The following is a 14443-nucleotide window of genomic DNA, read 5'->3' as shown; positions in this document are numbered from 1 at the left end:
GGAGCTGCCTGGGCACAGCAGCCTTTTCCATCTGGAAGCTCCCCATGCACAGGGAGTGCCCAGCTCCGTTCCTTGCACAGCCTCGAGGAGCCCAGGGCTGCCATCTCCAGTCCCTGCTGGCACTGGGGGCTCCCAGGTGCCTCAGGCTGCTGTGACACCGCTGCACACGGGAGGGAAGAGGGGCAGGGGCTGTGCTCAAAGTCAGCTCCATCTACTGCTGCTGCTGCTGCTGCTGTGGGGTCATTTGTGCAGCCCCGGCCCAGAGTCAGGGATCAGATCCTGCCAGTCTCTTCCAGCCCTGGCTGCTCAGAGTTTGGGCCTGGGAGCCTCAGGTGGCCAAAGGCAGCTGCTCTTGGTCCCTCTGTGTGCTTGAGTTCAGCAGTGCTGCTCCATCAGTCTGTGCCCAGCAACGGGGAAAAGCCTCAGCCCTGCAGGGCCAGGAGCTGCCGGGCTCTGCCTGAGCAGCTCAGCCAGCAGGAAGGGAGCTGCTCCACATGGGAATCAGGAGCAAAGGACATTCCTTTGATAGGACAGGTTTTATATTTAAAGGAAAGAAAAGGAAAAAGGAAAAAAAATTGATAAATTGTAAAAGATAAGAATAAAATCCAAGTGTTAGTGAAAAAAACCCCATAGAATTAATGAAAAAAACAAAACATAAATTCCAAGTTACATTCTTTGCATTAAGGGGTAAATGATCTTTTTAAAAAGACAACTCAGTTATTTACATTGTAAATGCGCTGATGGCATGCATCCATCTTTGTGACCTCAAAAGCCTCTTAAAATATTTTGGGCTTTGTTTCCAATATTGGTATTTGAATTTGTGGTCAAAGCAAGAGGAAATTGCTTTGTGCCCTTCCAGCTCCAAGCAGGGCTGGGAATGGAAACACTGTCAAACCTCAAATCCTTTAGAAGATGACCTTCCTTCTCACCCTGCAAATGAGCTGCACATTCCTTTTGAAACTGTCAGGGATTTCTTAGAGACACAAAGTCTCACTTACAGCTTTTTGCTCTGGTTTGGAAGTGCAGAAGGGCAATTCTCCATCCACCAGCTCCAGACTGCACTGCTTCAGAAGCATGGCCCACTCGCCAGCTTTGGCCCACTCGTGGCACTTCTAGAGGAGGAAGAAAGTGCAATTGCACAATTCCAGCCAATCAAGAAGGAAGAATGGGACACACAAAACACCCTGTACAGATCCAGGTGTTCAGCTGGGACTGTGGAGAGTTTGGGTCCTTGCCAGTTGCATGTGGGTCCCCAGCTGCAATCTCTGGGCCTGCAGCAGGGTCTCACTCACCTGCCAAAGCAGAAAGCTCAGGCGCTGTGCTCGCAACGGGCTTGTCTGATGCAGAGGTGTCAGAGCAATGTGAGGGCAGAGCCAGCCCAGCTGGGCCCAGGGCTGAGCCCAGCAGAGCCCTGGCAGAGCCCAGCTGCAAGGAGAGAAAGCAGAAACTGCCCGTCAGCTGAGGGCTCCTGTGCCCTTGTGCCAAGGCCTGCGGTGCCCAGGCCATGCTGGCTGTGCCCAGAGCTGTGCCCAGAGCTGCCCATCCCTGCTGCCTTTGGCACAGAGCAGGAGGGCAGAACATGTGCCCAGCCTGCAGCCAGCCATGGCACATCCAGCCCTCAGCAGCTGCCCAGAGCAGGATGCTCCTGTGCTCGCTGCCATCTCCCAAAAGCTCTGATCCCACCCTGCCAAGCACACAGGGACCCACCTCACACCACCCACGGCTGCAAGAAAATCTGCTCCCAAACCATGGCCTCAGCCTTCTCCCAAGGGCACGGCTCATCCACGCCACAGCTGCTCCCAAGCACTTCCCCATCCACACTGGACCACCTGGAACGCTTCCTCTGGAAAAACAAACAACACATTATTGAAAAGAGGTTAGATGCAAAAAGGGAAAACAAGAAAAACGGTAAAAACTCTTAGCTCTGTCAGGGCCTTGAGGAAGGCCAAACCCCCACATGCTAGGGAAAAGCCCATCCATGGGTGAGGGAAGCCCACACTTTCTCTCTTCCCCCCTGCACTGCCCTCCAAAATCACGGTGACCCCAAAGCAAACAAGGGCAGTGGAGCAGCCCAAGCCCTTCCTTTCCTGTACAGCAAAGCAGCTGTGCACAGGTTCTGGAGTCCCATCTCTGCTCCCACCATGGGGGTTTGTTTGTGTCAGGCTGGCTGCCCCAGCCCCAGCCCGGGGCATGGTGGGTGCTGGGGGCTGTTGGCAGTGCCAGGAGCCCACTCCCATTTCGTACCCACCCCAGCCAATCCCCCCTGCCCTGCCAAAAGCAGCTGGGTAGCCACTGAAGAATGAGTTGCATCTGCCCCAGCAAAGGGGAAGCCTTTGGTTCCCAGCCAGGCTGGGCAATGCCCAACCAGAGAGCATCCCCCTGCATGTAGACTCATCTGCAAATTCACTGTGGAGCCTGGCTTTGAAGAAGGTGCCAGAATCAAACTCCATCATCTTCAGCTGGCCAGGCTGAGGAAGAGCTTGTCATCCTTGGTGTCATCCTCACTCTCTCCAGCAGCAGCAGCAGCAGCAGCATCCCCACCCGGTACAGCTTCTCCAGGGGCTCCTTCTCCTTCCCTGGGGGCAGACCAGGCTCTCAGGGCTCTGCCCAGGGCCCAAGCTGTCAGGGAACCAGGGCAAGCAAAACCAGCTTGGATGGAAGCCACCAGTGCTGGGCAGAGCAGCTCAGCTCCAGCACAAGGGCTGCGTGTTCCCATCCCATGGCCCCGGTGCAGTGACACAGGCAGCACAAAAAGGGCTGGGTTTCTTTGCTTCTGATTGCCAAGGCATGTGTGGAGCTGGAACTTTCCAGGGCCCTGGATCAAAGTGTGCCTGTGGCTCTCTCCCTTCTTCTAGGGCAGATGAATATCCTGCATCCAAGGATGACAGAACAGGTCTTCTAATGAGGGTCTTTCCAAGTCCAGCATGGATAAACACCGCCTGATAAGATCTTGGCACTCTGGGCAGAGAAATCAGAAACCAGTTAGTAGGAAAAGGCTCCTATTGGCTTTGCCCCACCATTCCAATGCCCAGGCCGTGCTGGATGTGCTCAAAGCTCGGCCTGAACTTTCCCATCAACTCCCTGTTTTGGAGGAGAGCAGGACATGTGCCACCTCCTCAGCAGCTGCCAGTGCAGGATGCTCACGAGCCCACTGCTGTCTCCCAGCACTGGAATTCCCCCCGTGCCCAGAGATGAGTATCCACCTTGAGAGAGCCGTTGTGGCAGTGAGAGCTGATGGTCCCAGCTGATATTCTGGCCCCCCCTGAAAGGGTGCTCCCCGCAGACCATCTGGTGCAGCAGGATGCCCAGGGACCAGATGGTAGCTGGCTTGCCATAGTACCAGCCAAAGTGGGTCCATTCCGGGGGGCTGTATGACCGTGTTCCTATGGAATACAGATGGAGTTCATCAGGGGGATGCTGCTGCTCCCAGAGCCTGGCCCCAGCATCCCTGGGCATGTGGGGGCTGCCTCACTGGCACACAGGGTGAGCATTGCCCTCTCATCAGCACCTGGGACTTGTGTACAGACTTGGGGTTGGAAAAGAAACCTCTAGTGTTTCAAGGGGGCAGTGGAAGCCCTGGCAAGGCCTGACCATAACAAGGAAGAACCCACCCAGTGCTGGGAAAAACCAAGCTCTCATCCTCCCTGCCTGCATTGCCCCAAAAAACATTATGAACCCCAACAGACCAGGTGAGTGGAGCAGTCCAAGCCCTTTCTCACCTGCACACCAAACCGGCTGGGCACAGGTTCCGGTCCCCCCTCTCTGCTACCCCCACCCACGGGTGTTTTTGTTGGGCTGGCTGCCCCAGCACCAGTTCTGGGCAGAGTGGGGGGCAAAGGCTGCCTGCAGGGCTGGAAGATGGCTACCCACTCAGCCCTGAGTTTCAAAAGAAACTCAGCTGAAGACTCAGTGCCATGAAGGGCCGCAAAAGAGAGAATCCCTGCTGCCACAGCCAGCTTGGGCTGGGAGATGTTGAGTCATGAGATGCTGGGCCCAGGAGCCCTGCGTGGGCTCACCTGCAAAGTGAGTGTAGACTGTGTCCTGCAGGTAGGTGCCACAGCCAAAGTCAATTAGTTTGGCCTGCCCAGTGTCCAGGTCAACCAGGATGTTCCCTGGTTTGATGTCCCTGTGCAGGACCCCGCAGCTGGTGCAGTGCCGCACGGCCTCCAGCACCTGGCGGAACAGCTCCCGCGCCTCCTCCTCGGGCAGGAACCGCCGTGCCCGAATGAAACGATGCAGGTCCTGACACCGCTTTGGTCGCTCCAGCACCATCAAGATGTCCTTGGGGAGCTCAAGCCACTCCAGCAGCTGGACCACACCAGGGAAGCCAGTGGACACCTTGGCCAGCAGCACAATCTCCAGGGGTGCGCTGGTGCCGTCGGGCTGCGGGAGGAGCATGATGCCGTCAGTGGGGCTGATGCCATGCCGGGGCTCGTGAAGCCCTCAGCCAGCCAGGGATGCTCTGCGCCCTGTGCTGGCCCCACGCCCGCTCTCCCTCGGGGCATCCTGGCGGCTCCCACCCTGCCGGGCCTCGGCTCATCCCCGGCCGGCAGCCCCGGCTGCTGGCCCCGCTCACTCACCAGCTCGCCCCAGTGCCGGACGCGGTTCCGTGGCACCCTTTTGATGGCCACCTGCAAGTCAAGGGGAGCAGAGGGCTCAGCTCGCCGCCTGCCCTGCCCAGCCCCATCCTCTGCCCTTCTCCTCCTCCTCCTCCGCCCCCTCCTCCTTGTCCGCCGCTCACCGGGGCGCCGTCCGAGAGCCGCGTGGCCGCGAAGACGCTGCCGAAGCCGCCGCGCCCCAGCAGCGAACCCAGCCTGTACTGCTCCTTCAGGCCCTGCTGCGTCTTCCCTGCGGGCGGGACGCGGCGGTCAGCGCTCGGCCCGGGGCCAGCAACGGCCCCCGAGCGCCCCTCACCCGCCCCGGGCCGGCCATGCCCCGGCGTTCGCTCTTCGGAACGCGGCACGGGAGGCTCGGGGCCGGCGGCCGCGCTGCCGAGCGGCGGAGCTCGGGCCGGGGAAACCGCAGCGGAGGCGGCGGGAGCGGCCGCGCCGCGTGTGTGCTCCGCGGGCCCCGGGAAGAGCACGGGCCGGGGCCGGGGTCGGGGGCGGGGCTGGTGCTGGGGCCGGGGTCGGGACCGGACCCTGCGTCGCGTCCGGGGCCGGGCTCGGGCCAGGCGGAGCCGAAGGGCGGCGATGCCGCCCCCGCACCAGGCACTGATGCCCGCCCAGCAGCGCCACCGCCAGTACGGCCAGAGCCGGGCGGAGGCGAGACCGCGGCGGGACGGCCGGGGCCGGGCACGGGGCAGCCCCGCCCGGGGCCGGGGGCGGGCCGGGGGCATGGCCCGGCCCGGAAGGGGGGAGGGAGGCGGGGAGAGGAGAGGGACGCCGGGCAAGGGACCCCGAGAGAAGGGTGCCCGACAGCGGGAAAGAGAGAGAGAGAGAGAAAGAAAGAGAAAGAGTGTTGAAGAATATCTGCTTTTGCTGCCGCCGCTGCTGCTGTCGCCGCTACCGCTGCTGCTGCCGCCGCTGCCGCCGCTGCCGCCGCTGCAACTGAAGCACCGGGGCCGTTCGTCCCCGTGTCCGTTCCCCGCTCGCCCCACGAGCCCCACGTTCGAGCCCCGCGCGCCCCGGGGACAGCCCCTCCGTCTGCCCAAACACGGGAACTTTGCAGCCTTGAGCCCGGATGCAGAGCCCTGACTCCTGCACACTGGCACAGCGATCCCCTCGCTCGCTGCTGTGCATTGTCCTTGCTGAGGGTCAAACACTGTCGGGGCACCTTCCCTTGGGGTAGCATTCCTACCTGAGCCCAGCACTGCACTTACAACTCCAGTGTTGCTTTCCAGTAAAAACAGGGGAAGGAAAACTGTGTGTGGCTCATGGTATTTTAGAGTGTCTAAAAATCCCTGTCACCAATCTTAGAGGTGAGGTGCATCTGGAATTACTGGATGGAGAGGTAGTGCAACATGGAAAAGGGGAGCATAGAAATTAACAGAGGAAAACATCTTGGATTGTTCCTTCATTTTCATTTCCCTTCTGGAATGCTGTTTCAGTTTTCCAGGAATTTTCTCCTGTCTGCTCTTCCCAAGAATCTCTCATGGAGAACAAGGTCAAGCTTCTGTGACAAGATTTGCCACCAGGAAATTATGTCACTGGTGAAATTTTCATGATGACTGTTTGTGCTGGTTGAGGGCAAATTTTGGGAGGAAATCTCCAAAAGGGGTCCATCTAGAAAGAAGTTCAAGCGGCCTCTCCCCCTACTAGTTCAGGAAAAGACTTTCCTGGAGAAAAGTGAAAAAAAGCCCAGTTTATTTAACAAGTAATGTATTCGCAAGCATGAAAAATGAATAATATTAAATAAAACCTCTGACAGTGCTGAAGAGATGGCAAATTCAAAAAGTCCTTTTTGTGGGTTGTAGTTGGCTCACTTGGTCTCTTCTAAGTCCCTCTGGTACTGGAATGCAGCGTCCCAGAGCTTGGTGGGCCACAGGTGTGAGCTGCTGCCAGTGTTTTCGTGGGTTTTCAGTCCAGAGCAGGTTTAAACAGTTCCAAGAAAAAGGAAAGCCACAGTCCGAGGAACTTCGCTTCCTAAGCTAGCTAAAACCAAATTGCTAGACCTGGGCTGTGAAGGCACTGGGAAATTTCCAAATCTGGGCACTAGTGGTCCCAGCAAACACCAGAGCTGGATGATGCTGGGGCCAGAACCTGCAGATTTCCAAACTTTGGCTTTCTGTGCCAGCAAATCACTGGACTTGGGCTGTGCCAGCACCAGGAAGTTTTCAGATCTGGGCGCTGGCACTGCCAGCAAACACCAGATGTGGGTGGTGTCATTGCCAACGACAGAAATCTGCCAGATTTGGGCTCTGCTGGCACTGGGAAATTTCCAAATCTGGGTTCTGGTTACATGAAACACAAGATGTGTAGGTGGTGCCAGACCCAGTAGCAGGAAGCTGCCATAGGTTTTGGATTTCTGTGCCAACAAATTGCTGCACTTGGGCTGTGTCAGAATAGGGAAATTTCCAGATTTGAGCACTGGCAGTGGAAGCAAACACCTGGTCTGGGCACCTGTATTGGCATCAGGAAATTGCCAGATTTTGGCTTTCTGTGCCAGCAAATTGCTGGACTTGGGCTGTGCCAGCCCTGGGAAATTACCAGATCTGGGCACTTGACCAGCAAACACCAGACCTGGGCGATGCTGGTGGCGGCACTGGGAAGGTGCTGGGTTCTGGCTTTCTTTCCAGAAAATTGCTGCATTTTTTGCAGCCAGGTTTTGCTGGCACTGAGAAATTGCTAAATGCTAATTTTCTGTGCCAGCAAACTTCTGGAATTAGGCTGTGCAGGCATCTGAAACATTCCCGATCTGAGTACTGGCGGTGTCAGCAAACCCGAGATCGGGTTGCTGTAGGTACCAGGTCTTTGCTTGGTTTTGACTTTCTTTGCCAGCAAGTTGCTGCACTTGGGCTGTGCCAGAATAGGGAAATATCAAAATCTGGGAAGTGGCAGTGCCAGCAAACACCACATTTCAGGAAGGATTGGATCTGGACCTGTTCGGACCTGTTCCCTCCCTGCCTGCCTCCCTCAACAAGGTGCCAGAGTGGCTGGAGAGCAGCCAGGCAGAAAGGGACCTGCAGGGACTGATGGACAGCAGGCTGGACATGAGGCAGCAGTGTGCCCAGGTGGGCAAGCAGGCCAATGGCTCCTGGCCTGGATCAGGAATGGTGTGGCCAGCAGCAGCAAGGCAGGGATTCTTCCCCTGTGCTGGGCACTGGTTGGGCAGCACCTCAAGTGCTGTTTGTAGTTCTGATGCCCCCAATTTAGGAAGGACATGGAGGGGCTGGAGCGTGTCCAGAGAAGGGCAACAAGGCTGGAGAGGGGTCTGGAGCACAAGAGCTGTAGGGAGTGGCTGAGAGAGCTGGGGTTGTTTATCCTGGAGGAGAGGAGGCTCAGGGGAGACACGAGGAGTAGTTTCAAATAATTGGCTTTAAGGCATCTACAACATGGCATGGCAAAAGGCTGATAGACCAAGAAACGCTTATAATGTATTATAATTAGGAAGTAGTTGGCTTCTGATTGTGATGGCGTGAATTAGAATATCTGTATTGTCTCACCCTTCTCATGAGACTGAAAATGGAATAAAAGTTTTTAAAACACCTCTCAGTGTCACCATCTCTAGGTCAAGAAAAGAGTATTATCCAACACACTGACACACCTTTGCCTCGAGCATAGCCCAGCCTGGACCAAACACACTGAAAGGTTTCCCCTTTGGCCCATGTCTCGAAACATCAGATCTGCTGTTTGACAACTCAGGTTGGTTTGGCGTCAAGGAGTTTCCCTCAGAAATACTGGGTTTGTCTTCCTCTGTGCCTTCCCCTCAGCAGCCTTGGGGATGCTCCTGTGTGAAGCCATCTGTCTCACACAGTTTCAGACAACTTCAAACAGGATATTGTGCAAGAAGTCGTCTCCTCTAAAGGGTTCCAACAACCCCTTTCCAGCAATAGGGAATTATTACTGATATATGAAAGTGGAAAACCCCCAACAGTTTATTATCAAACAGAATCCCCCCATGACACGTGTTCCAAGAAGGCACCGGGGTCTCTCTCAGAAGAACAGGAGCTGTCACGGAGCAGTTCCAGCAGCTGATGGAAGCTCGGGGACTCATCCGGTGTCGGCTTTCTCCCACGGCAGAGCTCCATGGGGCGGGCAGGGCAGTGAAGCAGCTGGGCTGGAGCCCCTCGCTGCCTTGTCTCCCCGGCGTGGCTCAGCCCACAGACTCTCGGGCTGGGAGCGGGGCCGCTCCGCTCCTGCCGGCACCGTGTCCCTGGGCTTGGACAAACAGTTTCCTGCCAGGAGAGCCCTGCACACTGCTCCACAGATCTTTCATACAAGCCCAAACCAACTCCAAACACTCTGTCTGCAGCAGCTTTTCACAAAGGGCTGCAGCAATCCAGGACAGCTGCAAGTGAGTGTCGGAAGGCTCTTGTCTTGTTCCTGACAGCAGAATTCTCTTATGAGCTGATGCAGTTTTCTTCAGATGTAACATGAGAGCTGAGGTTTTTTTCTTAAAATACTTCTTGATGAGTACCAAGCCTTGGGAGCATGAGGTACAGGACTGACATGCAAAAGCATGAGCATATCCTCCAAAGTGGCCAGTTTAATTGTCCATTTTATTACACTTGTATTTACTCCACACTAATGAGGAAAACCAAGCTCTGCTTGGAGGGAAAACAGGCATGGGATACACTATGGTCCCTTGCAGTCTCACCAGGCTGGCAGTGACACAGCAGGCAGTCTGCTTCATTGTGAACCACTACAGAGCTTTATCCCAATCTGGTTTAAGTAGCATGGTATTCTTAAGAGCTTCTTTTCTGCATGAGATACAAAAAGGAGATTCCAAATGATCTTCATGCAAGCATGCAGTAAAGAACTGCTCCTGCTGTCCTAACAGAGCATTTGCTTTGGCAATTACACTCTTCCCATTCATCTTTTGATGCAGACACCTCAGGTTTTCCCCTACACCCTTGCAAGGCTGGCAGTCGCTGTTTCCCATTTCCTGTTCTTCCCTAGAGATGGTGCAATGGCTGCTTTGAAACAAAAAGCCCTGAGATCTGGACAGCTTGAAGGAGTATGAAATGCTAACTAAGTGCTCATATTGGTAATACCCAGGTGTGACCTTCCCAGAGCTCTGAAGCAGCAGCAGCAGGACCATGCATCATTCCTGTTGGTGGATGTTCATGTTTCTCATGTGCAAGAGCAATGACTTTGAGGACGGACAAAAATGCCCCTCTTCAAACAGTGGGTGTGCAAGGAGATGTGAAGTTTCACAGCCTTTTCTAGGATATTTTAGAAAGATCTAAGAGAATATTGTGGCATGGAGCAGGTCCCTAATTTTGTCTCCAGAGGAATCCCCAAAGGGCACATTCACTCTGCTGCTGATGGCAACCCCATAAGCTCATGGACCAGTTTTCCCTGCAATGTGCCACCCTGCCTGGGCTTTACTAGGCTAGGATAGACCCAGAGCTAAGCAAACACATGCAGCCAGGTGACATTGTGTAACATCAGAAGCTGGCAACCACGAGGACTTTGCTGTCAAAATGTTACAGTTTGCACTGGGCCCAGAAGTGTTTTTCCCTAAGGCAAAGCAAATTGAAATGTGAAGTTTCAAAGCTTCAAATGACTATGAAAGGAAACTGCAGAATAATTTCTGGAAGGGCAGCATTGTCAATGATCATGCAGCCTACCAACAGCTGGAGCTGAATCCAGAATTGCTTCTTCCAGCTGTGCAGGAATTCATTCCACTGGAAAGCACTGGTCCATGGGCACAAATGATCCCCTAGCTCTGGGCTGAATGGCACCCAGGCTGCAGTGCAGATTTGAGGAACCCTTGTCACTTGTTATTGGTCTCCCAGTGCACTCATCCTTCTGCAAACAAGGGGCAAACAACACAGCTGGAGTGCTGTCCCGGGTAAATATACATATAGGTGACTTTGCCAAAGCAGTGCAGCTTTTCCCAGTGAAATACACGACCTTTTCTTACCTATGGAATTGTGATTGAAGACACCTGTGAGCCAGATCTGTGGGAGATTGCAAAGGAGCAAAGCTTTGGGATTTGGGCACACTTCTCTTGGTTTCTTTGCTCAGGCCTTTGGTGAGCACAGAACACACCTAGGTAGAAAACCTTTGACTATACAGGATCTTTTGGATCCATTGTCCCCCAAACATGTCAATGTGTGGCCCTGTTACAATGACAAGTTGAAAACAGCAGCACAAATGACACAAAGAAAAGATGGCCAAAGAGGAAGAGGAGAGGCCCAATGAGGAAAGGATGTGGTGAGACACTGGCACATTGAGTGAGCTGCACTCCCATAATCTCTACGCTGGCAGGTCCTGGTCTCACATTCTCCTCTTGGTTTTTTCAATTTCATTTATTTACTTACTTTTTTTCATCATCAAAATGAAATATATAAAATTAAAAACATGTCATCAAAACTTGAAGACAGAATCAAAACACATTAATTCAAAACTACATCTAAAGATCAGAACATATGTACAGCTGTAACTATGAAGCCTAATGCATCAATCCTATTCTTCAAACACTCTCCATACAGGCGGCAGCTTCTTCCTGAGCTTGGAGGAAAGAGAGCTCTTCTGGACGGGAGGCGAGGACTTTGTGGGTGAGGGAACATTGGAAGTGTCCTGAGAAAACTTCTCGGTAAGACTGTAACCAGTCAGATCTGCAAAGTGAAGACACAAAATTTAACAGAGGCCAAAATGCAAACCTAAAGCATCTGAAGCTCCCTATTTCCTGGGACACATTTCCTGGAAATGTCCAAACAGCTGCACAGGGAAACATGCTCCTGCTGGCAGACACTGAGGCAGGCCGGGGCAAAACCCTGAGCCACTTGCCCAGAGCTGGCACAGGCCCAGCCTGGCCTCTGGGCTGCCCTGGGACAGCAGGGAGCCCAGAGCCCTGTGCTCCCCAGGAATGGCTCAGCTGCACATGCACCCTCCTGCTCCTCTGCCTGCCCCACAGCTCAGCAGCCCCACAGCTCCAGGGGCACTGGCAGCAGCACAGCTCATCGCAGGGGCACATGCAGGGCACAGCTGTTCCCTGGCAATGTGCACAGCCTCTCTGGGCTGCCACAAGACCCTTCCTCCCAGCAGAGATTGGCCCAGCTCCCCCCTCACCTCTGTGTGAGGCTGAGCCATGATTGCCTTCACCTTGTCCTCCGTCTGGAGCTGCTTCAGGCCCCCCATGCCACGACTAGGAAGAACAATGGAGAGAGTAGGGGCAGATGCACACCACAGAGACCTGCAGCAGGATTGAGGCTCTTTTCACCCATGTATCCCAAAATCTGCAGAACTTTGGAAAACAACAAATGCAGGTAAAACATGTTGTGGGCTGTGAAGTTGCAGAATATCCAGCAATGCAGCCTATTTCTTCTGTGGGGCTTGGCAATGGATCCATCTGAATGTTTTACCCCATTGCAAAGCTGAGGAAAGGGTGGCAGGCAGTTTAGCCAGGCTGTCCTGTTCTAGAGAGTGTCTCTTGGGAACTATCAGGCCCAGCACCAACATTTAAGGCAGCATTTGCTTCAGCTGTCCCATGGCTGTCAGCCTGTGGAGGTGCCTGTAGAGTGATTCATCTTCTCAAGGCTAACATGAAACATCAGTTTGCATAGAAAGTAGAGCTCTAAGCCAGGACAGTCATACAAGACTCCTTTGGCAGGAGCTGCACCTGCTGTGCAGGCTGTGCCACACCCAGCAGATTGTCCCCCATGTGCTCCACGCCCCAGCAAGGACCCTCCTCATTTCCCAAGTCAGTGGCATCATGAGGAGACATGGTTTTCCCAGGGCCTCTGTGGTTAGCACTGTGAAATACCAAACACTGCTCACAGCTGCAATTGCAATTGCCCCTCTGCCCACAAAAGCACAAGGCTCTATCCTCAGCATTTGCAGGCACTTTCACTTCCCCATCAGTCACCACATCTAGGAAAATCTGACAGACTGGGAGAACTCCAGGAAGCAGCAGGAAACTGAGTCAGAGGAGCTTTAGTCTGGATATCAGGAAAAAGGGTTTTTCACCCAGAGGGTGGTTGGGCACTGGAACAGGCTCCCCAGGGCAGTGGTCACAGCACCAAGCCTGACAGGGCTGAAGGAGCATTTGGAGAAAAATCTCAGGCACTTGGTGTGACCCTTGGGCTGTTCTGGGCAAGGCCAGGAGCTGGACTCCATGGTCCTGATGGGCCCATTCAACTCCCCATATTCTACACTTCTGTGATTCTGAGAACTGATGGGCTGCAGGAGGGCAGAAATAGGTGACGAGAGGACAGAAGTGAGGTTGGTTGGAGAATCAAGTCACTGAGTTCATAGAAGATGCAGGATATAGGACCCTTCCCTCCAACCATTCCCATTCTCTGTCTCATCCCTTCTCCCTCCCACACACATGAAGGCGAAGAATATCACTAAAAGAAGAAGAACCTACTTGACTCCCATGTCCATGAGAGCAGTCATTGCTCGTGCAGGAGTCACATTCTCCACCAGGATCCCCAGGGTCTGACTGGCTGCTTTCTGAACAAATTCTGGGGAGCTGGACACCATCTGGAGAAGGACCCGAGCAACCTCATCCACCTCAGAGTCCATGTCTTTCTTCAAGGTCACAGAGAGCTCTCCCAGAGTGACAATGGCAGAGCAGGACACCTTGGAACGGAGGTTGGTCACCTGGGGAAGCCATGAGGGGAAACATAAGAATCACCTGGAAAAGAAAACCAGTTGCCTTCAACAGAAGTCCCAGGAAATGACAACACATCCCACTGTGTCCAGAGGAACACACAAGTACAAGAATAGCAGGAGAGCACAAGCACAGAAAGGTGCTTACTCTGGCACCAATTTCTGGCTTCTATGCCAGGAAACAGAAAACACAGGCTCAGGTCTACAGAATAATTTGCAGCGTTGAATTATAGCTTGGGCAGAGACTGGAACACTGGCAAATAACATCATTAGTGTCTCAGTTTCTGCATTTGCACATTGCATTATGAAGGCACCACAGTCAAAGATGAATGTCAGATACCCGACCTGCCAGTAAATACAGCTGCTTGTACCTACAGATCCTACAGCCAGCTGACAGACATTAGAAATGTCAGGTCTAAAACCAGAAATGAAGGCAGACCCTGAGCACACATGGAGATGAACAAGCACATACCTACTCTACACACCGTGTATGAAGTATGGGGGACAACTCAGAACAATGTTCTCACCTCGCTGGTAACTGCCAAGCAAACTTCACCAAGTCTTCAAAGCAGGACCTCTGAATGGGACCCAGCCAGGTGTTGGATGGTGAAGAGTCCCTTCTCGTTCAGCTCCCTGAAAGGCAGAAGATTGATTTTTCTCTCCACCAAGGCAGCACCCTCTGAAATGACCAGGCTGGCAGCTCAGATGAACAATGGGAGGTGCTTTTCAAGGAGTGCTTAATGAAATCGTGGAACGCGTTACCCCAGGATGCTGTGGCTGTCAAAAGCATTCACAATCCCAAGAAGCAAAGAGAGGGGTTTTAGAGTGGCTATTTGAGAAGACAGCCTTTCTGAAACCTCTGGCACATGAGGCCCCTCTGTCACTGCTTCCTAGAGGCTGTGAGACCGGGCCATGCTGCTGTTTGTTGTCACCTCCCTGTACCTGTCCCTGAGACACAGTGCCACCGGGCTGTTATTGGGGCATTTTCCTTCTTTGCCAGCCCCAGCAGGCATTCAGCAGGGAGAGTCTGCACTGCCACTCTGGAGCTGAGTTTCCACTCTATGATCTCGGCCTCTCTGTCACCCTCTCCACTCGCCGTCACACATTCCCCAAAAATGCAGCAGGATATCTGCTGGCACCACCTCAGCCTGCAGGAAGGCCAAGTGCACAGCTTTCTTTCATCCCAGCATGGAAATATAAAAACTGTAGGATCACATCAC

General features: G+C 53.9%; 1 protein-coding gene across 1 annotated transcript; it reads right to left on the bottom strand.

The window, feature by feature from the left end:
- Positions 1 to 2851: 2851 nt before the first annotated feature.
- On the bottom strand, positions 2852 to 13007 carry LOC132085219 (serine/threonine-protein kinase pim-2-like). The gene is made up of 9 exons (XM_059490585.1): positions 12979 to 13007; positions 11682 to 11757; positions 7365 to 7457; positions 6425 to 6450; positions 4742 to 5525; positions 4581 to 4631; positions 4017 to 4383; positions 3204 to 3383; positions 2852 to 2958 (listed from the first exon to the last, which is right to left on the bottom strand). The coding sequence occupies exons 1-9, from the start codon at positions 13005 to 13007 to the stop codon at positions 2852 to 2854; spliced, it is 1713 nt and encodes a 570-aa protein (XP_059346568.1).
- Between the last annotated feature and the right edge of the window lie 1436 nt (positions 13008 to 14443).

Source organism: Ammospiza nelsoni, chromosome 29 (assembly GCF_027579445.1).
Source record: "Ammospiza nelsoni isolate bAmmNel1 chromosome 29, bAmmNel1.pri, whole genome shotgun sequence".
Lineage (NCBI taxonomy): Eukaryota > Metazoa > Chordata > Aves > Passeriformes > Passerellidae > Ammospiza > Ammospiza nelsoni.
The sequence above is the reverse complement of the archived record's forward strand: the minus strand, read 5'-3'. Positions and strand labels throughout refer to the sequence as shown.

Excerpts from the sequence above, each read along its gene's own strand:
- LOC132085219 (XM_059490585.1), bottom strand. The coding sequence starts at position 13,007 with ATGACTGCTCTCATGGACATGGGAGTCAA. Across the intron at positions 11,758-12,978 it reads CTCATGGACATGGGAGTCAA|TCGTGGCATGGGGGGCCTGA; the intron begins GTAGGTTCTTCT and ends TGTTCTTCCTAG. Across the intron at positions 3,384-4,016 it reads AGTCTACACTCACTTTGCAG|GAACACGGTCATACAGCCCC; the intron begins GTGAGCCCACGC and ends TGTATTCCATAG.